The sequence below is a fragment of the Coregonus lavaretus genome (assembly GCF_964263955.1).
Source record: "Coregonus lavaretus genome assembly, contig: HAP1_SCAFFOLD_2420, whole genome shotgun sequence".
Classification (NCBI taxonomy): domain Eukaryota; kingdom Metazoa; phylum Chordata; class Actinopteri; order Salmoniformes; family Salmonidae; genus Coregonus; species Coregonus lavaretus.
The window spans coordinates 34,590-58,592 of NW_028163768.1; the positions used below are offsets into that span (position 1 = coordinate 34,590).

The 24,003-nt window shown below is 45.3% G+C and overlaps 1 protein-coding gene across 1 annotated transcript in view; it reads right to left on the bottom strand.

Moving 5' to 3' along the window:
* LOC311117794 (polypeptide N-acetylgalactosaminyltransferase 4-like) overlaps positions 1 to 19,961 on the bottom strand; it is a 30,293-nt gene extending 10,332 nt beyond the window's left edge. Inside the window, exons 1-6 of the mRNA XM_084192705.1 lie at positions 19,866 to 19,961; positions 6,427 to 6,882; positions 4,631 to 4,800; positions 2,638 to 2,827; positions 2,119 to 2,304; positions 1,629 to 1,746 (exon numbers count right to left, since the gene is read on the bottom strand). Of these exons, the coding sequence (XP_084048831.1) occupies positions 1,629 to 1,746; positions 2,119 to 2,304; positions 2,638 to 2,827; positions 4,631 to 4,800; positions 6,427 to 6,815 (1,053 nt within the window). The 5' untranslated portion in view covers positions 6,816 to 6,882; positions 19,866 to 19,961. The remainder of the gene's footprint in view (positions 1 to 1,628; positions 1,747 to 2,118; positions 2,305 to 2,637; positions 2,828 to 4,630; positions 4,801 to 6,426; positions 6,883 to 19,865) is intronic.
* Between the last annotated feature and the right edge of the window lie 4,042 nt (positions 19,962 to 24,003).

Sequence of the window (24,003 nt, forward strand, 5' to 3'; positions counted from 1 at the left end):
GAACAGTTGATGTTGAGATGTGTCTGTGACTTGAACTCTGTGAAGTATTTATTTGGGCTGCAATTTCTGAGGCTGGTAACTCTAATAAACGTATCCTCTGCAGCAGAGGTACCTCTGGGTCTTCCATTCCTGTGGTGGTCCTCATGAGAGCCAATTTCATCATAGCGCTTGATGGTTTTTGCGACTGCACTTGAAGAAACTTTCAAAGTTCTTGAAGTTTTCCGTATAGACAGACCTTCATGTCTTAAAGTAATGATGGACTGTCATTTCTCTTTGCTTATTTGAGCTGTTCTTGCCATAATATGGACTTGGTCTTTTACCAATTAGGGCTATCTTCTGTATAACACCCCTACCTTGTCACAACACATCTGATTGGCTCAAACGCATTAAGAAGGAAATAAATTCCACAATTAACTTTTAACAAGGCACACCTGTTAGTTGAAATGCATTCCAGGTGACTACCTCATGAAGCTGGTTGAGAGAATGCCAAGAGTGTGCAAAGCTATCATCAAGGCAAAGAAGAAATATAAAATATATTTTGATTTGTTTAACACTTTTTTGGTTACTACATCATTCCATATGTGTTATTTCAAAGTTTTGATATCTTCACTATTATTCTACAATGTAAAAAATAGTAAAAATAAAGATAAACCCTGAAATGAGTAGGTGTGTCCAAACATTTGACTGGTACTGTACATTTAGCGACTTCCTTGAGTTATGCCCCAATTACCCGACAGATTCTCTCACTGTAATGGATACTTATTTCATTCCCGTGCCATATTTCTTTCTTTGTAGTCCCAAAAAATAGTTGTAAACCAGTTCAAAAGACATCAATTATGGATGGAGATGGGGATTCGCAGAGGCATTTTATTTCTACATACATAAAACTTCCCTCAGGGTGATACCCCATCCATCTTTAGTTTAACACACACGCAAAGTATATCAGCTTATATACATTTTCCTCAAATAAAACCCATCTTATAGTTTTTTCTCCCCAATTGGTAGTTAAGACCTTGTCTCCCCAACGGGCTCGGGAGAGGCGAAGGTCGAGACATGCGTCCTCCGAAACATGACCCGCCAAGCCGCACTGCTTCTTAACACACTGCTCACTAATCCGTAAGTCAGCCGTATCAATGTGTCGGAGGAAACACTGTTCGATTGACGACCAAAGTCAGTTTGCAGGCGCCCGGCTCGCCCGGCCCGCCACAAGGAGTCACTAGAGCGCGATGAGCCAAGGAAAGCCCCCCAGCCAAACCCTCCCCTACACTGACGGCACTGGGCCAATTGGGGCTCCCAGTCACGGCCAGCTGTGTCACAGCCTGGGATCGAACCTCAGGCTGTAGTGGCGCCTCAGCATTGCGATGCAGTGCCTTGGACCACTGCGCCACTCGGGAGGCCGATCACATCCCTTTTTGGGAGCATAGATCATAATGCAGGTGAGTTTCCTTTCAATTTTTTACCCAGGACCTGAAAGGCAATAGATGAACAGCAAATGCCACAGCCACTGAGATGTTGATGCCATATTGAAAGACAGTATCCAGGCACTGAGATGTTGATGCCATATTAAAAGACAGTGTCCAGCCAGAGATGTTGATGCCACAGTGTCAGTGACAGTGTCCAGTACTCACCCTAAAGGACAGTTCTAGGTTCTCTCCTCCCCACACATCCATGCCCATGTCGTATGTGCCCAGGTACTCAAAGTAGGCCTTGCTCACTGCAAACAGCCCACCAGCCATGGTAGGAGATCTGAGAGAGAGAGAGCATAGTGGAACATGGAGGTGAGCACCATCAACAGTCAGAGAGAGACTTGACATTTTAAAATGACCTGTCACCTGGCCATGAGGGTAGCAAAAGTGAAAGCAATGTTTTGGTCTAGTTGTGTCACCAACCGAACTTAGGTAGATAACTGATTAACTCAAGGATTGGAGGAGAGAAGGAAAGATTCATTTCAAAACATTTCAAACAAGGCCGGAGAGTATCTGAGTTCGGATGATAACTTTTAGTCAGAGCCCTATGGTCTTGGTCAAAAGTAGTGCACTATATAGGGAATAGGGTGGCATTTTGGACGCAGTCAGAGATCTCAATTTGTAAACAAACTGATGACCAGACAGTACCGACCTGATGGGTTCGATGCGGGACTTGCGTTTCTTGCGTTCGACCTCAGGGAGAGCGTGCCACTGGAAGGTCAGCCTCCAGTCGAAGCCCCCGATCATGGGCTCATCTGTCTGCATGTAGAACTCAAACGAGTTCCAGTCGATGGTGTCGATCACCGGACACACGATGGTGCTCTCATTCTCACCAATCCTGGAGGGAGTAGAATATATATGGTGTAAGAAAGGACACTCACTGAAAGACAGAGGTGTAAACTGAGTCCTGTCCCTGGAAGGTTTTCATGATGAGACAGTCCTAATTTATATGTGATAAAAGTAATAATATTGTGTCACTATACTTGACCAGGAAGGCCAATTGGCAAATCGATTTAAAAAAGTATTATTTTATGCTTCTCTGCAGAACATCTTGTTACTACAGTATGCAATGAACGTTGTGCAACCCTCATGACCAGTCCCATCCCATTCATAGAGTATTGAAACTAACTGTAATCACATTGTCAATATGGTGGCTAATTGACACACACACCTCTCCAGCAGCGGCTCGATCCAGCCGGGGACACACTCGCAGTGACAGTCCAGGAAGGTCAGTACGTTCCCCGTGGCGTACGTGGCGCCAATTAGCCTCGCCCTGACCAGCCCCTCCCTCTTGTTGGTGCGGATGAGGCGGACACGCTCCCAGTTACTGATGTACTGCTCTAGCTGAGACTTCAGATAGACTGGGTTTCACACAGAGAGATAGATGTCAATCTCTCTCTCTCTCTCTCTCTCTCTCTCTCTCTCTCTCTCTCTCTCTCTCTCTCTCTCTCTCTCTCTCTCTCTCTCTCTCTCTCTCTCTCTCTCTCTCTCTCTCTCTCTCTCTCTCTCTCTCTCTCTCTCTTCATCTCTCTCTCTCTCTCTCTCTCTCTCTCTCTCTCTCTCTCTCTTCTCTCTCTCTCTCTCTCTCTCTCTCTCTCTCTCTCTCTCTCTCTCTCTCTCTCTCTCTCTCTCTCTCTCTCTCTCTCTCTCATAACCACACTAGGACCAGGAGAGTTATGTTATTTCTCTCTCACTAAACTTTCTCTGGCCTATCTCATCTCATGTCAGATATACAGTCAGTGGCCAGATTATTAGGTACACCACCCCTTTCACGAAAATAGTTCGCTCCTACAGACAGTGAGTTGCATGGCTGTGGCTTGCTAAATAAAGCAGGCAGACAGGTTACTGTTCGTTTGACTGTTAGAATGGGCAAAACGAGTGACCTAAGCAACTTTGAGCATGGTATGATCGTCGGTGCCAGGCACGTCGTTTCCAGTTTCTCGGAAATGGCAGGCCTCCTGGGCTTTTCACACACGACAGTGTCTAGGTTTACCGAGAATGGTACGACAAATTAAAAACATCCAGTCAGCGGCAGTCCTGTGGGCGAAAACAGCTCATTGATGAGAGGTCGAAGGAGAATGGAAAAAATCGTGCAAACAGGCATGCCACAAACAGGCAATTAATTGTGCAGTATAACAGTGGTGTGCAGAACGGCATCTCGGAAAGCACAACTCGTCAGTCCTTGTCACGGATGGCTATTTCAGCAGACGACCACACCGGGTTCCCACTCCTATCAGCTAAAAACAAGAAGAAGCAGCTCCAGTGGGCACGCGACCAACACTGGACAATTGAGGAATGGAAAAACATTGCCTGGTCCAACAAATCCCGGTTCCTGTTGCGTCATGCTGATGGCAGTCAGGATTTTGAGTAAGCAGCATGAGTTCATGGCCCCATCCTGGTGGCGGTGGTGTAATGGTGTGGGGAATGTTTTTCTGGCACATGTTAGGTCCTTTGATACCAATTGAGCAACGTTTCCATGCCCTGAAGAATTCAGGCTGTTCTGGAGGCAAAGGGGGGTTCGACCAGGTACTAGATGGGTGTACCTAATAAACACCTTCCTAATATTGAGTTGCACCCCTTTTTGCCCTCAGAACAGCCTCAATTCATCGGGGCATGGACTCTACAAGGTGTCGAAAGCGTTCCACAGGGATGCTGGCCCATGTTGACTCCAATGCATCCTACAGTTGTGTCAGGTTGGCTGGATGTCCTTTGGGTGGTGGATCATTCTTGATACACACGGAAACTGTTGAGCGTGAAAAACCCAGCAGCGTTGCAGTTCTTGACACACTCAAACCGGTGCGCCTGGCACCTACTACCATACCCCGTTCAAAGGCACTTCAATCTTTTGTCTTGTCCATTCACCCTCTGAATGGCACACATACACAATCCATGTCTCAATTGTCTCAAAGCTTAAAAATCCTTCTTTAACCTGTCCTCTCCCCTTCATCTACACTGTTGATGTTCCCAATTTATATAAAAAAAAAAAAAAAAAAGGTCTTAATCAGGCAAAGCCAGTTTCATTGTTCCCCTCTAATCAAGGACAGATTTAGACCTGGGAGGACACAAGGTGGGTGCAATTAATTATCAGGTAGAATAGAATACCAGCAGTACTCCTACCTCAAGGGTGGGATTTAAATACCCCTGATCTACATGCTCCGTCTCACCTCGGTCACTAAAGTCGTCTATGAGGATGATCTCCTTCAGGAGGACAGCGGGTGTGCTCTCCAGAACACTGTGGATGGTCCTGAGCAGGGTGGACCAGGCCTCGTTGTAGAACGCTATGATCACTGACGTGGTCGGCAGACGGCGGTAGTCAAACGTCTTAGCTCTGCATCTGTCCTCAAATGAAAGAGAGAGTTGTTGTTAGGAGGATCTCTTTGAGCCTATCAAAGGCTAATCTTTCAAAGTACCGAAATAAATGTCAAGATTAAGGGAATGAAGAGCAACAGACAATATCCCCTCCTAATATAGATGGATATTATCCTTATTACTAAATTAAACCATTTGCAGATGAAAACCTAAGCACAAAAAACATCATAGTATTATGCATAATATGATAGCTGTAATGCATATCAATGTGGTTCCCTGAAATGATGGGGATACGAATCACGTTATAAGCTGACTGCAAGAAAGACCACACAATCAGTCACTCTTTGGAGCAGCGTACATGTGACAGTTTGCTTGAGACAGTGAGCCCAGACAGATTCAGTGTTTATTGGAAGTTGACCACGAGCCTAGACAGATTCAGTGTTTATTGGAAGCTGACAGCGAGTCCAGACAGATTCAGTGTTTATTGGAAGTTGACAGTGTCCTAGACAGATTCAGTGTTTATTGGAAGCTGACAGCGAGCCCAGACAGATTCAGTGTTTATTGGAAGTTGACCACGAGCCTAGACAGATTCAGTGTTTATTGGAAGCTGACAGCGAGTCCAGACAGATTCAGTGTTTATTGGAAGCTGACAGCGAGCCCAGACAGATTCAGTGTTTATTGGAAGTTGACCACGAGCCTAGACAGATTCAGTGTTTATTGGAAGCTGACAGCGAGTCCAGACAGATTCAGTGTTTATTGGAAGTTGACAGTGAGCCTAGACAGATTCAGTGTTTATTGGAAGCTGACAGCGAGCCCAGACAGATTCAGTGTTTATTGGAAGTCATTAGCTCGTGGTCCTCTGTAGCTCAACTGGTAGAGCACGGCGCTTGTAACGCCAAGGTAGTGGGTTCGATCCCCGGGACCACCCATACACAAAAATGTATGCACGCATGACTGTAAGTCGCTTTGGATAAAAGCGTCTGCTAAATGGCATATTATTATTTATTTATTATTATTGAAACTCAAGCGGAATTATGGAAAAGTAGCAAAAACACGAGCTTGCAACCAGAGCGATAATTGTGTGTGTGTGTGTGTGTGTGTGTGTGTGCGTAGTAGTAGCTTGATTATGGACAAGTAGTAACCCGTCTTGTTGCTTATCTCTATGTAAGCAAGGGTAAGCTTCACAATATAGATTAACAGCACAGTAGTAGGTAACAAATCTGCTACATTCCAAGCAATATCTGCACCTCACAAGAAGATCAAAGACTCTGTTATTATTTGCCAGATCTCAACTTGTGTTAGTGTGCCACTAATTGATGTCATGCTTGACTTGCACGAAAGTTCGAGTTGTGTGACTGTATTTGAAATTAGGATTTGGCTTTCAATGCTTATTTGTGCATTAACAAATGTGTGTAAAATTGATTTATTCAAGCCATCCCTTCAGAGAATTGAGGCATTCATACACACACATATCATGTAGCTCAACCCACATGCGCTACATGTTGCGAAAAGAACATGATTTTATATGAGTGTTCTCACTGGGTCTGTGTTTTATTAGGGGGCTTAGTTAGGGGAAATAATATAACATTATCACATGGGTGTTGGGCTGCCACCATCACTATGTGAAGATGAAGATCATTTGGCTACTCACTCTTTCATCCTGCTGTCCTGGATGTGTCGGTGCAGGGAGATCTTATCACTGACAAAGATATTAATAGCGTATCTCTCCACGCTGTCCTCTTCCTGCTTCCTCTCCTCCGGGCTGAGGTTCAGCCTGGTGGCCTTGCCCCACTCCCCGTGCGCGTTTGCGTCCGCTGGCGCCTTCACGTACACAGGCCTGGCCAGCTGCTCGCCTCCCTGCTCCTCCACGGTGGAGAAGTGCCTGACCAGCAGGTTAAGGCCCCCTCCGTCCTCCCCTCCATCGGCCCCTGTGGAGGAGGCGGCCGAGCGGGCTAGGAGCATGTAGCCCAGCCAGAGCACCCACAGCAGGAAGAAGGTCTTCGCTAGGAAGCCCAGCTTCCGGGAGCAACGCACCCTCATCGTCCCCAGCAACCAGTCGCGTGGAGTCTCACCAGCTGCCACTCAAGAGTGCCCAGGCCACACAGCTCTGTGGAAAACACAACAAACAGCAAGGAGGGCTGAGAAAATGTTTAGGTCCAGTTTGAAGTTTGGCCTATGATGAAAGTATTCGACACCTTGAGCTGAGTTATAAGTCGATTCATGACAGCCTTGAACCATGACAGTGAACCGTTAGACCTACACCACTTATAAAGGCTGTAATAGGAATTTCCAGGTGAACAAAAAGGAGAGCAGTCGTAGTTAATAAAAAATCTATCCGGTTTATTACAAGTTGCAACAGGGAGACACCTCCAGCACAGAAGCAAAGAAAATGTCAAACTGGCCTCTTGGAGACTGGACCTTTATATCCTATTAAGACCACACCAAATGTTCTGTAAACACCAGCCCCAGAGGCTTGAAGGAAGACAAAACTAAAGGCAGTGACTGTCAGCTGCTACAGAATCAGTGTTCATAGAATGTCATCAATACAACAATGGATAATCAGTGTGTCTTCAGTCCTTTTCCCTCCAGTCTGGCGTCACTATCAACAGATATGACCATCATCCATAACAAGTCTCGCGACCATCAACCTGCACCTTGACTGTTACAAATAGAACACTGGAAATTGTGTATTACAGAAAGTCCAAATATGTTAAACACTGTGTTGATCACTCTAAATTAAATACGAGATTTTGTCATCTTAAATATTTCCATTTCAACGGCTGAATAATAGTGATTATAACAAGTTTCATGCATAACTGTGATAGAAATCATTATCAATTTGAACTCCATGATAACAGTGGGGGGGTGGAGGATAGGCCTACCCGTTGATTAAAAATATATTGATTAATTAAAATTCTCACTCAGAGCGTTCCACACGACAACAAGATTTGATTAAGCACAAAACGCTTAAAGGCAAATGATTTTATGCTCATTTCATTCCACTCAGTGGCAGCGCTAATGTTCGACAGAGACATCTGTTTACAGCTAAATGAGAAAACACTGCTAATGATGCCGCTCAAATTGACTAAACTGATGACAATCATCATCATCATCCAATATCAATAATGACAAATTCAGGGCTAGATGTAAGCTGAAATTAAATAGAAATAGCAAAGATAGATCACTGGTGGAATTATAGGCTACTACTCTGTGGTGTTGAGATGCTTCAATTTACAGCTACAATACGTAACTTTTTGGTCGACCTGTAATTCTCATTGAAAGCAAGTCTAAGAAGCGGTAGATCTGTTCTATGTGCGCTATTCTATGCTTCCCGTTCTTCAGTTGTTTTTTCATCTTTTACTTTCGGTTTTGTACACCAGCTTCAAACAGCTGAAAATACAAAATACATTTTACTTATGGAAAAAATATTTCACAGCGGTTTAGATGGTACAATGATTCTCTACACTGTTTTGTCACAAACTGAAATGAGGCGAACTATTAGAATTTTAGCAACCAGGAAATGGCGGAGCGATTTCTGTATATTGCATCTTTAATCAAATCCAACATTTTATACAGGAGGCAACGCACATTGCACACCCTAGAAAGTTATATCTAGAACCTAAAAGGGTTACTCTACTGTCCCGATGGGAGAACCCTTTGAAGAACCCTTTCCACAGAGGGTTCTACATGGAACCCAAAATGGTTCTTCAAAGGGTTCTCCCATGGGGACAGCCGGAGAACCCTTTTGGAACAATTTTTTCTAAGTGTACTATATAGCCAAGGTTCTCTGAGGTGATAGGGTTAGGCAACAGTCTAGGCCTAATGTTGTTCTACCGTTCTTCTAGTGTTAACAACATGTAGGCAAAAAAAAACATGTAGGCTTAGATACAGTCAAATAGCTCAACTCAAAAGACAGGCAGACCAGAGGCAAGTCAAAGAGGGCAGATACTTCTAAACCCATCTCCATCATCACTGCTGTCACTGAGTGGTAAGGGTAGGTAACAACACATCTGCCACGCTGATCCTCAACACGGGGGCCCCTCAGGGGTGCGTGCTCAGTACCCTCCTGTACTCCCTGTTCACCCATGACTGCATGGCCAGGTACGACTCCAGCACCTTCATTAAGTTTGCAGACGACACAACAGTGGTAGGCCTAATCACCGACAACAATGAGACAGCCTATAGGGAGGAGGTCAGAGACCTGGCCGTGTGATGCCAGGATAACAACCTCTCCCTCAACGTGATCAAGACAAAGGAGATGATTGTGGACTACAGGAAAAAAAAGAGGACTGAGCACGCCCCCATTCTCATCGACGGGGCTGTAGTGGAACAGGTTGAGAGCTTCAAGTTTCTTGGTGTCCACATCACCAACGAACTATCATGGTCCAAACACACCAAGACAGTCGTGAAGAGGGCATGACAAAGCCTATTCCCCCTCAGGAGACTGAAAACATTTGGCATGGGTCCTCAGATCCTCAAAAAGTTATACAGCTGCACCATCGAGAGCATCCTGACTGGTTGCATCACCGCCTGGTATGGCAACTGCTCGGCCTCTGACCGCAAGGCACTACAGAGGGTAGTGCATACGGCCAAGCTTCCTGCCATCCAGGACCTCTATACCAGGCGGTGTCAGAGGAAGGCCCTCAAAATTGTCAAAGACTCCAGCCACCCTAGTCATAGACTGTTCTCTCTGCTACCGCACGGCAAGCGGTACCGGAGCGCCAAGTCTAGGTCCAAAAGGCTTCTCAACAGCTTCTACCCCCAAGCCATAAGACTCCTAAACAGCTAATCATGACTACCTGGACAATTTGCACTGCCCCCCCACCACCACCACGTCCCCCTTTTTTACTCTGCTGCTACTCTGTTTATTATTTATGCAGTCACTTTACCTCTACCCACATGTACATATTACCTCAATTACCTCGACTAGCCGGTGCCCCCGCACATTGACTCTGCACCGGTACCCCCCTGTATATAGCCTCCCTACTGTTATTTTATTTTACTGCTGCTCTTTAGTTATTTGCTTTAGTTAACACTTTTTTTTATTTGTTTTACTTTGCATTGTTGGTTAAGGGCTTGTAAGTAAGCATTTCACTGTAATGTCTACACCTGTTGTATTCGGCGCATGTGGCAAATACAATTTGATTTGATTTGAGTGTAATCACAGCATTAATATTTCAGCAGGGATACTCACTACAGCAGCATTGACTGACTGAGGCTTTAGACAGGAACTTTGATACGCTTTCATCCACTCTGTGCCTTTCCACTCCGAAAATAGCCTACATGTGATGATGTGTTCCGTCCACACACACTCCAGCTTCCTACTGTACCATTGAGATTTTTTCCATCATCAAGACTAGACTGCTTTACTATAACATTGTAAATTTAACTCTGGAAAAGAATACATCTTTGATCTTGACAGGGAAATTCTGAGAGGATGGCAAGGATGTTACCCCCTAAATAGATGTTTATATGATAGACCATAGGCCAATACACCCTTAAACTTCGTCAAATTCAGTTCTTTCACAAACTGAGGAGAGTATTTGCATGATGTGTGCTGCAGCATTGTTGAGTCACTAAGCATGAGTCTCCATTTCAGTCCTTCGAGGCATTACCAGGCCCATGCCTCTTTCACACTCAAAGCTCTGGTCACTGGCCAAGGGACTCCGAGGCCTGGGGTTACAAAGTAGAGAACGCCACTAAACAAAAGCTCTTTTATATTAGCCGTCCATCACACCTTCCTCCCACTGAATCTGATAGCCCTTGGTGGGGCTGGGGAGGGAGGGATTCGGACCAGCAGTCTGACAGAAGGCTTAGGGAGAATCTCTGCCTCCTCTTTGGAGTAAGACTGTGTGAGCTCTGCAGAATCCAAAACAAGTAGGCCTAGGCCACCAGCTACAGGAGGCTTTGGGTCCACCATCGCTGGCTGGCTACACTGCCCCGTTGCTACACTATCACTAATCTAGATGCCACCTGATCTAGCATCTTCTGTCACAGGTGATTTTAAAAAGGGAGTCTGGACAGCCCTAGCAGTGTTTAATCTTATGAAGGTCTGACTGACCACAGGGTGGATGCTTTGCTGCTGTTTCAGAGTATAGAGACGATAGAGTTTAGTGTACACTAGGCTATAGAGACAAGAGTTTAGTGTACACTAGGCTATAGAGACTAGAGTTTAGTGTACACTAGGCTATAGAGACTAGAGTTTAGTGTACACTAGGCTATATAGACTATAGAGTTTAGTGTACACTAGGCTATAGAGACTATAGAGTTTTGTGTACAGTAGGCTAGAGACTAGGGTTTACTGTACAGTAGGCTATAGAGCGGGGGGCAAAGTACGGCCCGCATCTGGCCCGCCGGCCACTTCAATCCGGCCCGCGAGACATTTTTCAAAATGTATTAAATATTATTATATTTGAGTTACGATTTTTGCTTGATGACTTTTGACGTGAAAAATGAGTGCTGCGAAAATGAGAAAAGTGGACTCTGAATGTCGTGTGTTTAAAGAAGAATGGACAGCAACATACTTTTTTTACTAATATTGGACATAAGACTCCTAAACAGCTAATCATGACTACCTGGACAATTTGCACTGCCCCCCCACCACCACCAAGTCCCCCTTTTTTACTCTGCTGCTACTCTGTTTATTATTTATGCAGTCACTTTACCTCTACCCACATGTACATATTACCTCAATTACCTCGACTAGCCGGTGCCCCCGCACATTGACTCTGCACCGGTACCCCCCTGTATATAGCCTCCCTACTGTTATTTTATTTTACTGCTGCTCTTTAGTTATTTGCTTTAGTTAACACTTTTTTTTATTTGTTTTACTTTGCATTGTTGGTTAAGGGCTTGTAAGTAAGCATTTCACTGTAATGTCTACACCTGTTGTATTCGGCGCATGTGGCAAATACAATTTGATTTGATTTGAGTGTAATCACAGCATTAATATTTATTTATTATTTTATTTTATTCAGCAGGGATACTCACTACAGCAGCATTGACTGACTGAGGCTTTAGACAGGAACTTTGATACGCTTTCATCCACTCTGTGCCTTTCCACTCCGAAAATAGCCTACATGTGATGATGTGTTAGCCTACATATGTCTGATATGCCAAGAAAGTGTTGCCGTTTTTAAGGAATATAATCTCAATCGTCAATTTTCAAGCAAGCATGCTAAAAGTGTGTTAAAGCTGGAAAATGTTGTCAAAGTGGTTGTAAAACATGTCAACTTTATACGGGCAAGGGGGTTTAACCATCGTCAGTTCATTCAGCTGCTCAATGACACCAGGACTAGCTGTACATTTACATTTTAGTCATTTAGCAGACGCTCTTATCCAGAGCGACTTACAGTTAGTGAGTGCATACATTTTTTCATACTGTACCATTCAAATGTGCACTGGCTAAGCCTGGGAAAAGTATTTTGCAGTGTGTGGGAACTGAGAGGGGAGATACAGTTGAAGTCGGAGGTTTACATACACCTTAGCCAAATACATTTAAATTCAGTTTTTCACAATTCCTGACATTTAATCCTAGTAAAAATTCCCTGTCTTAGGTCAGTTAGGATCACCACTTTATTTTAAGAATGTGAAATGTCAGAATAATAGTAGAGAGAATGATTTATTTCAGCTTTTATTTATTTCATCACATTCCCAGTTTATCAGAAGTTTACATACACTCAATTAGTATTTGGTAGCATTGCCTTTAAATTGTTTAACTTGGGTCAAACGTTTCGGGTAGCCTTCCACAAGCTTCCCACAATAAGTTGGGTGAATTTTGGCCCATTCCTCCTGACAGAGCTGGTGTAACTGAGTCAGGTTTGTAGGCCTCCTTGCTCGCACACGCTTTTTCAGTTTTGCCCACAAATTTTCTATAGGATTGAGGTCAGGGCTTTGTGATGGCCACTCCAAAACCTTGACTTTGATGTCCTTAAGCCATTTTGCCACAACTTTGGAAGTATGCTTGGGGTCATTGTCCATTTGGAAGACCCATTTGCGACCAAGCTTTAACTTCCTGACTCTTGAGATGTTGCTTCAATATATCCACATAACTTTCCTTCCTCATGATGCCATCTATTTTGTGAAGTGCACCAGACCCTCCTGCAGCAAAGCACCCTTACAGCATGATGCTGCCACCCCCGTGCTTCACGGTTGAGATGGTGTTTGGCTTGCAAATCACATTGTATGATTTTTAAGTAATTAATTTTGCATTTTATTGCATGACATAAGTATTTGATACATCAGAAAAGCAGAACTTAATATTTGGTACAGAAACCTTTGTTTGCAATTACAGAGATCATACGTTTCCTGTAGGTCTTGACCAGGTTTGCACACACTGCAGCAGGGATTTTGGCCCACTCCTCCATACAGACCTTCTCCAGATCCTTCAGGTTTCGGGGCTGTCGCTGGGCAATACGGACTTTCAGCTTCCTCCAAAGATTTTCTATTGGGTTCAGGTCTGGAGACTGGCTAGGCCACTCCAGGATCTTGAGATGCTTCTTACGGAGCCACTCCTTAGTTGCCCTGGCTGTGTGTTTCGGGTCGTTGTCATGCTGGAAGACCCAGCCACGACCCATCTTCAATGCTCTTACTGAGGGAAGGAGGTTGTTGGCCAAGATCTCGCGATACATGGCCCCATCCATCCTCCCCTCAATACGGTGCAGTCGTCCTGTCCCCTTTGCAGAAAAGCATCTCCAAAGAATGATGTTTCCACCTCCATGCTTCATGGTTGGGATGGTGTTCTTGGGGTTGTACTCATCATTCTTCTTCCTTCCAAACACGGCGAGTGGAGTTTAGACCAAAAAGCTCTATTTTTGTCTCATCAGACCACATGACCTTCTCCCATTCCTCCTCTGGATCATCCAGATGGTCATTGGTAAACTTCAGACGGGCCTGGACATGCGCTGGCTTGAGCTGGGGGGCCTTGCGTGCGCTGCAGGATTTTAATCCATGACGGCGTAGTGTGTTACTAATGGTTTTCTTTGAGACTGAGGTCCCAGCTCTCTTCAGCTCATTCACCAGGTCCTGCCGTGTAGTTCTGGGCTGATCCCTCACCTTCCTCATGATCATTGATGCCCCACGAGGTGAGATCTTGCATGGAGCCCCAGACCGAGGGTGATTGACCGTCATCTTGAACTTCCATTTTCTAATAATTGCGCCAACAGTTGTTCCCTTCTCACCAAGCTGCTTGCCTATTGTCCTGTAGCCCATCCCAGCCTTGTGCAGGTCTACAATTTTATCCCTAATGTCCTTACACAGCTCTCTGGTCTTGGCCATTGTGGAGAGGTTGGAGTCTGTTTGATTCAGTGTGTGGACAGGTGTATTTTATACAGGTAACGAGTTCAAACAGGTGCAGTTAATACAGGTAATGAGTGGAGAACAGGAGGGCTTCTTAAAGAAAAACTAACAGGTCTGTGAGAGCCGGAATTCTTACTGGTTGGTAGGTAATCAAATACTTATGTCATGCAATAAAATGCAAATTAATTACTTAAAAATCATACAATGTGATTTTCTGGATTTTTGTTACAGACCTCTACATGCTTTGTAAGTAGGAAAACCTGCAAAATCGGCAGTGTATCAAATACTTGTTCTCCCCACTGTAGATAGTTTTGTACTTGTTTCCTCCAGCATCTTCACAAGGTCCTTTGCTGTTGTTCTGGGAATGATTTGCACTTTTCGCACCAAAGTACGTTCATCTCTAGGAGACAGAACGCGTCTCCTTCCTGAGCGGTATGACGGCTGCGTGGTCCCATGGTGTTTATACTTGCATACTATTGTTTGTACAGATGAACGTGGTACCTTCAGGCGTTTGGAAATTGCTCCCACGGATGAGACAGACTTGTAGAGGTTTTGGCTGATTTCTTTTGATTTTCCCATTGATATCAAGCAAAGAGGCACTGAGTTTGAAGGTAGGCCTTGAAATACATTCACAGGTACACCTCCAATTGACTCAAATGATGTCAATTAGCCTATCAGAAGCTTCTAAAGCCATGACATCATTTTTTTGAATTTTTCAAGCTGTTTAAAGGCACAGTCAACTTAGTGTATGTCAACTTCTGACCCACTGGAATTGTGATACTGTGAATTATAAGTGAAATAATCTGTCTGTAAACAATTGTTGGAAAAATTACTTGTGTCATGCACAAAGCAGATCTCCTAACCGACTTGCCAAAACTATTGTTTGTTAACAAGAAATTTGTGGAGTGGTTGAAAAACGAGTTTTAATGACTCCAACCTAAGTGTATGTAAACTTCAGACTTCAACTGTAGGTATGTTCCTTGATAAGGTTGGTAAAGCTGACGACTTCTCTGAGTTGCAAGACACAGACTGGCTGGGCGACTTTGCTTTCGGTTTGGACATATTGGGGCATATGAACGATCTAAATGTGAAACTGCAGGGAAATTGTGTTTTTGTGCATGAACTGTATTCCAACGTGAAATCATTCAAGGCCAAACTTATGTTGTTCTCCAGACAAATGAGCAGCCGGTCTCTCGCTCATTTTCTGAAACTGGCCGCACTGAACGCGCCCACATCGCAGTGCCGCACTGAGACATACAGTAACACTTTGATCGACCTGCATGCTGAGTTTTCCCGTCGCTTCTCAGACTTCACCAAGATTGAGACTGAGCTGGAGCTTGTATCATGCCCCATGTCTTTCGACAGTGAGAAAGCACCACCAGACACAATTGGAGCTCATCAACATCCAATGTGACAGTGCTTTGAAGGAGAAGTACAAAACAGCAACAATAGACCAGTTCTATGGCTCACTGAATGAAACAACGTTTCAAACATTAAAAAGCACATGTGATGCTTGTTTTATTCGGGTCCACATGTGTGTATCCTCCGAGTGGCGCAGTGGTCTAAGGCACTGCATCGCAGTGCTAGCAGAGCTGTTGTAGCCGGCTGCGACCGGGAGACCCATGGGGTGGCGCGCAATTGGCCCAGGGTAGGGGAGGGAATGGCCGGCAGGGATGTAGCTCAGTTGATAGAGCATGGCGTTTGCAACGCCAGGGTTGTGGGTTCGATTCCCACAGGGGGTATGAAGAAAAAAAATGTTATGCACTAACTGTAAGTCGCTCTGGATAAGAGCGTCTGCTAAATGACGTAAATGTAAAATGTGTGTGAACAAACGTTCTCAGTCATGAATTACAACAAATCCCGTCACAGGTCAAATTTAACAAATGACCACTTGTCAGCTGTTCTGAGAATCTCTACATCAAAGATGACACCAGACTTTGATGCCCTTACCAAGAGAGGTGACCAGACCCATTGTTCACATTAAGACTTGAATAACCGTGACTGGGGTAGGCAAGGATTATTATCTATTTTTAAGTTTGCATATTGTGACTGTAAGTTTGATTGTACTTTACAAGGGTAGAGATGCAGAATCTGTGTGTGTGTTTGACTGTGATGTTATAAAGTATATCAATTGTGAAATAAAAATGAAAAATGTGTTCACAAAAAACAAGGGTAGAGATGGTACAAGGGTAGAATTGTTCTGCAAGCATATGTACACCTACAGTACACTAGTAGTTACGTGTCAATGTGAAAATGAATAAAGGCTTCACATGTTTTGTCACGCATATAGTATGTGGCCCTTCAATTGGTTTCAAAAACTCAATGTGGCCCTTGAGCCAAAAGGTTTGCCCACCCCTGCTATAGCGACTAGAGAGTTTAGTGTACACTAGGCTATAGAGACTAGAGTTTAATGTACAGTAGGCTAGAGACTAGAGTTTAATGTACAGTAGGCTAGAGACTAGAGATTAGTGTACAGTAGGCTAGAGACTAGAGATTAGTGTACAGTAGTTTATAGAGTTTAGTGTACATTAGGCTATAGAGACGAGTTTAGTGTGCAGTAGGCTATACAGACTAGAGGTTAGTGTACAGTAGTCTATAGAGTTTAGTTTACATTAGGCTATAGAGACTAGAATTTAGTGTACACTAGGCTGTAGACTATAGTGTAGTGTACACTAGGCTATAGACACTAGAGTTTAGTGTACACTAGGCTATAGAGAGTTTAGTGTGCAGTAGGCTAGAGACTAGAGATTAGTGTACAGTAGTCTATAGAGTTTAGTGTACACTAGGCTATAGAGACTAGAGTTTAGTGTACACTAGGCTATAGAGACTAGAGTTTAGTGTACACTAGGCTATAGAGACTAGAGTTTAGTGTACACTAGGCTATAGAGACTAGAGTTTAGTGTACACTAGGCTATAGAGACTAGAGTTTAGTGTACACTAGGCTATAGAGACTAGAGTTTAGTGTACACTAGGCTATAGAGACTAGAGTTTAGTGTACACTAGGCTATAGAGACTAGAGTTTAGTGTACACTAGGCTATAGAGACTAGAGTTTAGTGTACACTAGGCTATAGAGACTAGAGTTTAGTGTACACTAGGCTATAGAGACTAGAGTTTAGTGTACACTAGGCTATAGAGACTAGAGTTTAGTGTACACTAGGCTATAGAGACTAGAGTTTAGTGTACAGTAGGCTACAGCCATCTGGAGAAGGATTTTCATTCATCCATTATCCTGTGTTAATTTGTGTGGTGGAATGAATTCTGGTGCTATGCAGTTGGGCTAAAACCACCACTATAGTATTAGAGAGCAATGTATAGCCTAGCCCTAGCATAGTGATCCAACATAATTATCATCAGCTTCTTCTTCTCTACTAGTATACCACTTAGAATGTATTTGGCATGCATTCTCAAAGTGGTTATGCAGGTATGGACATTGGAATGTAGCCAATGCAATGTCTTCATCTGTAACAGCTAAGGAGAAGAAAAACCCCCCTGACATTGACAGCGAGCTAGAGTAATCTACAAGGATGTTAATAAGGTACAACCATGGAACAGGGCTGCGCTTTTGCTGTGACATCCCCATCTCAGAGACCAATCAAACAAGTTGCTCTGACGACAGTAACTGTAACTCAGAAAATAGGTGTCAGTACATTCCTACACACTACTCTGCTGTGTGGTTGTATCTGTGTCACTGAATGGTTTACTGAATGGTACACTGATTGGATTGGTATACTGCAGATGAACAGCTGGCCAACCTGAAACATGAGGGGCAATATGTGAGAGTTTACTTGCTGTTTCCATTTTACATGTTTAGATTTTTAGATTTTTTTTTTGTCATTTAGCAGACGCTCTTATCCAGAGCGACCTACAGTTAGTACATATATTTTTTTTTTTTACCCCCCATACTGGCCCCCCGTGGGAATCGAACCCACAACCCTGGCGTTGCAAACGCCATGCTCTACCAACTGAGCTACATCCCTGCTGGCCATTCCCTCCCCTACCCTGGACGACGCTGGGCCAATTGTGCGCCGCCCCATGGGTCTCCCGGTCGTGGCCGGCTACGACAGAGCCTGGATTCGAACCAGGATCGCTAGTGGCACAGCTTATTTCCACAATGGTAAACAACTTTTTTGTGATATCCCTGTCACGTTTTTTTAAATGTATGTACTGTGTGTATGTGTTTTTTCAGCACTGAAAATCCCCTCCCCCCCAAGTTTTGTCACGCATATAGTATGTGGCCCTTCAATTGATTTCAAAAACTCAATGTGGCCCTTGAGCCAAAAGGTTTGCCCACCCCTGCTATAGAGACTATAGAGTTTAGTGTACAGTAGGCTATAAAGCATGGGGGGGGCAAAGTACGGCCCTTATCCGCCTTCCACTTCAATCCGGCCCGCGAGACATAGTACTTTGTGTATTTTACCATAATGTTATCTGTGTCACTGAATGGTGTAGGTTAAAGTTGCCCCCCCGCCGCTGATCTTGGGTCTGTTTTGCATTTACCTCCACTAATGGTTACGGTTACAATTGGGGGAGGGGATGCTGATCCTAGATCTGTACCTAGGGGAAACTCCCCCCTCCCCCCCGGAGTGTCACTGAATGGTACACCAGAGAGGAACAGCTGGCCAGCTTCAACTACGAGTGCCAACAGGCCTATGTGAGCGTTTACTCAGTGTAAACATTCAGCACTGAAAAACCTCCCTCAACGACACAAACAACTCTTCAGTGATTACACTAGACCTAAACACTATAGTAAGACCGACCGGCTGGCCGTATCAAACTGTATCAGGAGGTTGATAAGTGTTATATAAAATGTATTTCACAGAACTCCATCACACTGATTGTAATCCAATCTTTCTTTTTAATAGACTTGATGCATTTTTCCTGCTGTTGACCCAAACTGTAAAATGATAACTGATGTCTTCTTGTATGTTGACAGGTTTAGTTTAAAAGACTTTGAGGGAAACTTTTGGAAAGTTATTGTTTTCCCTGATGTTTAGGTTGTGGTTGTGGTCTGAGTGCAGGGAGTGAGCAGAAGATCCATCTTCAGCATTACTACCTTTTGTTCCAACAGACTACAAATCATCTGCTAGTTCATGGAACTTGACATGCTTCAATTATAGACAATACAGAATATCTTATCACTGTAATGCAAATATGCTGAGAATGTTAAAAGTGCAGAGAACCTAGAGCCTCTTCAGTTCAGAGGAGACCAGGCTTAATGTGACTGTAATAACTCGCTTATAGCTGGGACTGAGAAGGATTTAAAAGCATTGGAGCTTTAAAATGAATACCAGTATCCATGTAAAATCAGAGAATACAAACCACTCTTGCTAAATCAATGTTGTTATACAAACTATTTGTTACAAAATAACATTAGTAAAATGTATTTGCATAGACATGGGTTAGGTTAGCCTAGTTCAGCTGTCAAGACAGACGTTCTAAAGTTAACTAACTAGCTAAATTAAGTACCTATCAGATCTGAGAGATGGAGTCTCTTTGATTAGATCGCTAACTAGCTAACGTTAGCTTGTTAGATACTTAACTATCTTATTACTCACTGGGAGCTGGATGCCCAGTCAGTAATCTTCGGGAACAAGAGATTTAAACATCAACTAACGTTAGCCACGTTTAGCAAAACGTCCTATAGCAAAATATAAATATATCTGCTACAATAGCTTGCTGACTGACCTGCTTGATAGTTAGCTCTGGTCCAGAGCTATTTGGTGCTAGCTAAATTACCTTGCTAGCTAGATTACACCTGATTAGCCAAGTGTCCAAATTAATATAATCCTTACCTTAACATTCCACTACATTCCGTGTTCTTAGAAGCTGCTCAGCGTTTTCTCTTTGACTCAACCTCTGGCTTGCATCTGTCTTCTCGCTCAAGCTCTGACTGCAGCTGTCAGTCAGCACAAGGCACAACCACATCCTCTCCACGTTGATGATTGTCTCTAGCGCTGGCTAGCTGGGGCTGTCACTTTCTGTTCTGGAATTTAAGTAGCCAGCTCTTGTTTTCACTCGATTTCAATTGAATTCTTGAAGCTGTGTAATCAATTACATACCAGACTAAATGTATGTGTACTGGAAAATATGTTTTACATTAAATGTATGTGTACTGGAAAATATGTTTTACATTAAAACCGCTTGTTATTACAGAAATGCAAGTTTGCTGACTAAGCAAGTGTAGTTGGTTGGTCACTAGGAAGTCTGAAAAAAAGAAGATAAAAAAAGAACACGTGACCAAAGCATTGCGGGGGAAATTATATTTCACAATTTTATACAACGTGGTGTTCACTTGTAACACTTTTTCTGTCACAAATAATACAATAATAACAATGTAGCTAATTGATCTATATTGTGTGTGTGTGTGTTTGCACGTACGCGTGTGTGTGTGTTTGTTTGTTTGGCCTTATGTGACACTTTACAGGTTAATCCATACCTCTTTAATAATATATACAGTACCAGTCAAAAAGTTTGGACACACCTACTCATTCAAGGGTTTTTCTTTATTTTTACTATTTCCTACATTGTAGAGTAACAGTGAAGACATCAAAACTATGAAATAACACATATGGAATCATGTAGTAACCAAAAAAGTGTTAAACAAATCAAAACATATTGTAACGACCCGGTATTGTGTTCTGTGTTCGTGGGTGTGTTATCGTTCTCATGGGTGCTAGCAGGGGTTAAATATGCCAGGACAGATGGAAAGGTTGGGGGGGTATGATGGGTAATCCCGCGGGGTTTTGGAATGCTTAAATAGGGGTTACGGTCTCATCTCTCTTTCTTCTGTTTTGGGACCCTTGACTTGACATGTTATATTTGTGTATGTTCGAGGTTTAGCGGCGTGGGCTGCGGCCTGGACAATAGCCCATTCAGGAATAAACCTGTGTTCTGCCTGTACACCTGGTGCCCGTCTCTCTTTTACTTTATGACCCAGCTGGGTCATTACATTGGTGTCAGAAGTGCTTTCGAACGACGGGATAGATCGAGATTAGGCGAGTTAGCTGTTTCAGTATAGGCGGTGGTTAGCTTTAGCGTGACTCGCATCTACGGTCATGATGATCGGGGCGAGGCGGAAAGTTAAGGAAGAGTCGGACAAAGTGTCCGTTGTGGGCTCGGGTGTACCCGGTCGGGAGGGTCAGGCGATGACGGCTGTAGAAGAGCTGGAGAGCCACATGGCGGAAGTTAAATTGTCAGTCAGCAAGATGGCAGAACGGGCGGGTTTTCCTTCAAACCGCTCGACCAGAACAGACGTCACGGCGACGGAGATATCGACGTCACCGCGTGCGGAAATGGCTGGGCCTCCTTATGTAAACAGAGATGGCAGCGCCCTATTGCCATTAGCCACGGTAGCGGCTAAACTTCCAAAGTTCAATGGACAAGGTAAATGGGAAGTTTTTTTCACTCAATTCGAGTTGTTGGCTAGAGCCGGGAGGTGGTCTGACGAGACGAAAGGGTTACAGCTTGCCCTGAGCCTGGCAGAGGAGGCGTCGGAATGCCTGCTAACGCTAGCCCCGGACGAGAGGGGCGACTACGGTGCGCTAGTGGAGGCATTGGGGGGCCGTTTCGGCAGCGATGCACAGCCCAACATGCTGCGGATTGAACTGAGTAACAAAAAGAGACTTCAGGGGGAATCATTAAAGGCGTTGGCAAGTGATATTCTGAGCCTGACCAGGCGGGCTTATGCAACTATGCCGATTGGGGTGCAAGACGAGCTGGCACGGGACAGTTTTATTAGAGCGCTCTCCCCCACCGAACTGGGTAAGCATGTTCAGATGTCGGACCCAGCATCTCTGCGGGCTGCAGTGGAGATAGCCAGGAAGAGGGAGCTGATCTGGGGTGAGGGAGTGAGAGTGGAGGTTGCCAGTCAACCAGAGGTGAGAGCAGCGGCGGCCGGGGTGCCGGGGGTCACCAAACCAGAGTGGGTCGACGAGTTGGGCGGGTTAGTCAAGACCGCTTCGCTTGTCATTGAGAGGGGCTCCAGACAACATCGCAGTGTCAGCTCAACTCCCATTGTCTGCTGGGGTTGTGGCCAGCCTGGCCACATTCAGCGGGAGTGTGGCAGATTCTCCCGTCACCAGGGAAACGACAGCGGGTTCTCGCGCAGGGGGAAGCGCGGGCCCACCCCTCCGCCCCCGAACCCACAGTAAGCAGAAGAGGTACCCAGCAGCGCAGGCAAGAGGGTGGGGACCTGCTTCCCCAGGGTGTAGCTGCCACCGTGTTTCCTAGTCCGGTAGTTGTGGTGGGACGTACCACCATTGGGGACTTCTGCAATGTCATCGTCAAGGTAGAGGGGGTGGAATGTTTGGCCCTGGTCGACACGGGCTCTACAGTAACCCTGGTGAGACCAGACATACTACCTGTTGGGGTGCGGGTGGAGCCGACCCTTGTCCAGCTACGGACTGTCACGGGGGAGCTAGCTAGCCCCCATGTTAGGGAAGTGTCGGTTGTCTGTGACTGTGGGGGGGAGAACTGTGGGGTGTCCGGTGTGGGTAGCAGCGGTACAGGACCCCTGTATACTGGGAATGGACTTTTTGAAAAACTGTGGGGCTCAGTTGGACTTAGCCCCACTTTGAGGCTGTCGGGGGGGCCCACAGTGGGAATGTCGCCTTCGGGAGGGCCAGCAGGGGGCAGGGCTGTCCCTCCGTCTTCCTCCAAGCTTGCCGAAACTCCACTGGTCGTCCCGGCTGCTCCCTTGGTCATTGTGCCATCCCAGCAGCTGTCTCCGGCGGCAACGACATTCACTCCCCATAATGGTGCAAGCACAGGCATCCCAGTAGCCCAAAACACACTGGCTCCTTCACCCCATCAGCCCGACGAGGGGAAGGAGGAAGTTATCGACGCCGTTGAGGCTGTGTGGCTGAAAAACTGTCAAGGTCTGGATGAGAGACAACAGAGAAAGTTAAAGCAGCTGCTGTTTGACTTTAAAGATAGCTTCGCTTGGGGGGAAGATGAGGTAGGGCAAACGCACCTGGTTCAGCACGACATCGACACTGGGGACAACCAACCCATTAAAATTCGGCCCCGTCGCATTCCCCTTGCCAAGAGGGAAGCAGCAGCCACAGCTATTGCTGACATGTTGCGGGCTGATTTCATTGAGCCATCAGATAGCCCATGGTCCGCGCCGGTCGTCATGGTGCCTAAGAAAGGGGGTAAACTTAGGTTTTGTGCGGACTACAGGGGCCTAAATTCTGTCACCACTAAAGACTCTTACCCCATACCGAGGATCGATGAGTCGCTAGACCACGTCAGAGGGTCCTCGTGGTTCTCTTCCCTTGATCTGCGCAGTGGCTACTGGCAGGTGCCCCTCTCACCTGGGGCACGTGAAAAAACGGCCTTCTCCACGGATAGGGGCCATTGGCAGTTCAAGGTGCTGTGCTTCGGGCTTTGTAATGCTCCTGCCACCTTTGAGAGGCTCATGGACAGAGTGCTGGCGGGGGTTCCGAGAGACGAGTGTGTCGTGTACCTAGACGACATATTGGTGCACGGCACATCGTTTGAGGGGGCACTGGGGGCACTTAGGTGAGTGCTGGAGAGGATCTCGGGGGCGGGGCTAAAATTACACCCGGAAAAGTGCCATTTCATGCAAAGGGAGGTGGCGTTCCTGGGTCATCAGCTGGGTGGTGAGGGTATCAGCACGATGCCAGACAAAGTGGAGGCTGTGAGGGGGTGGCCAATTCCAAGGGGGAAAAAAGAGGTTAAGAGCTTCCTGGGTCTGGCATCCTACTATCGTAGGTTTGTGAAAGGGTTTGCGGGGATAGCAGCTCATTTGAACCACCTTCTCAAGAAGGACACTGTTTTTCAGTGGACCGAAGAGCACCAGCGGGCGTTTGAGGCCCTCAAACTTGCCCTGGTGGAGGCCCATGTCCTGTCCTCACCAGACCCGAACCGTCCGTTTATCCTGGACACCGACGCAAGCAATGAGGGCTT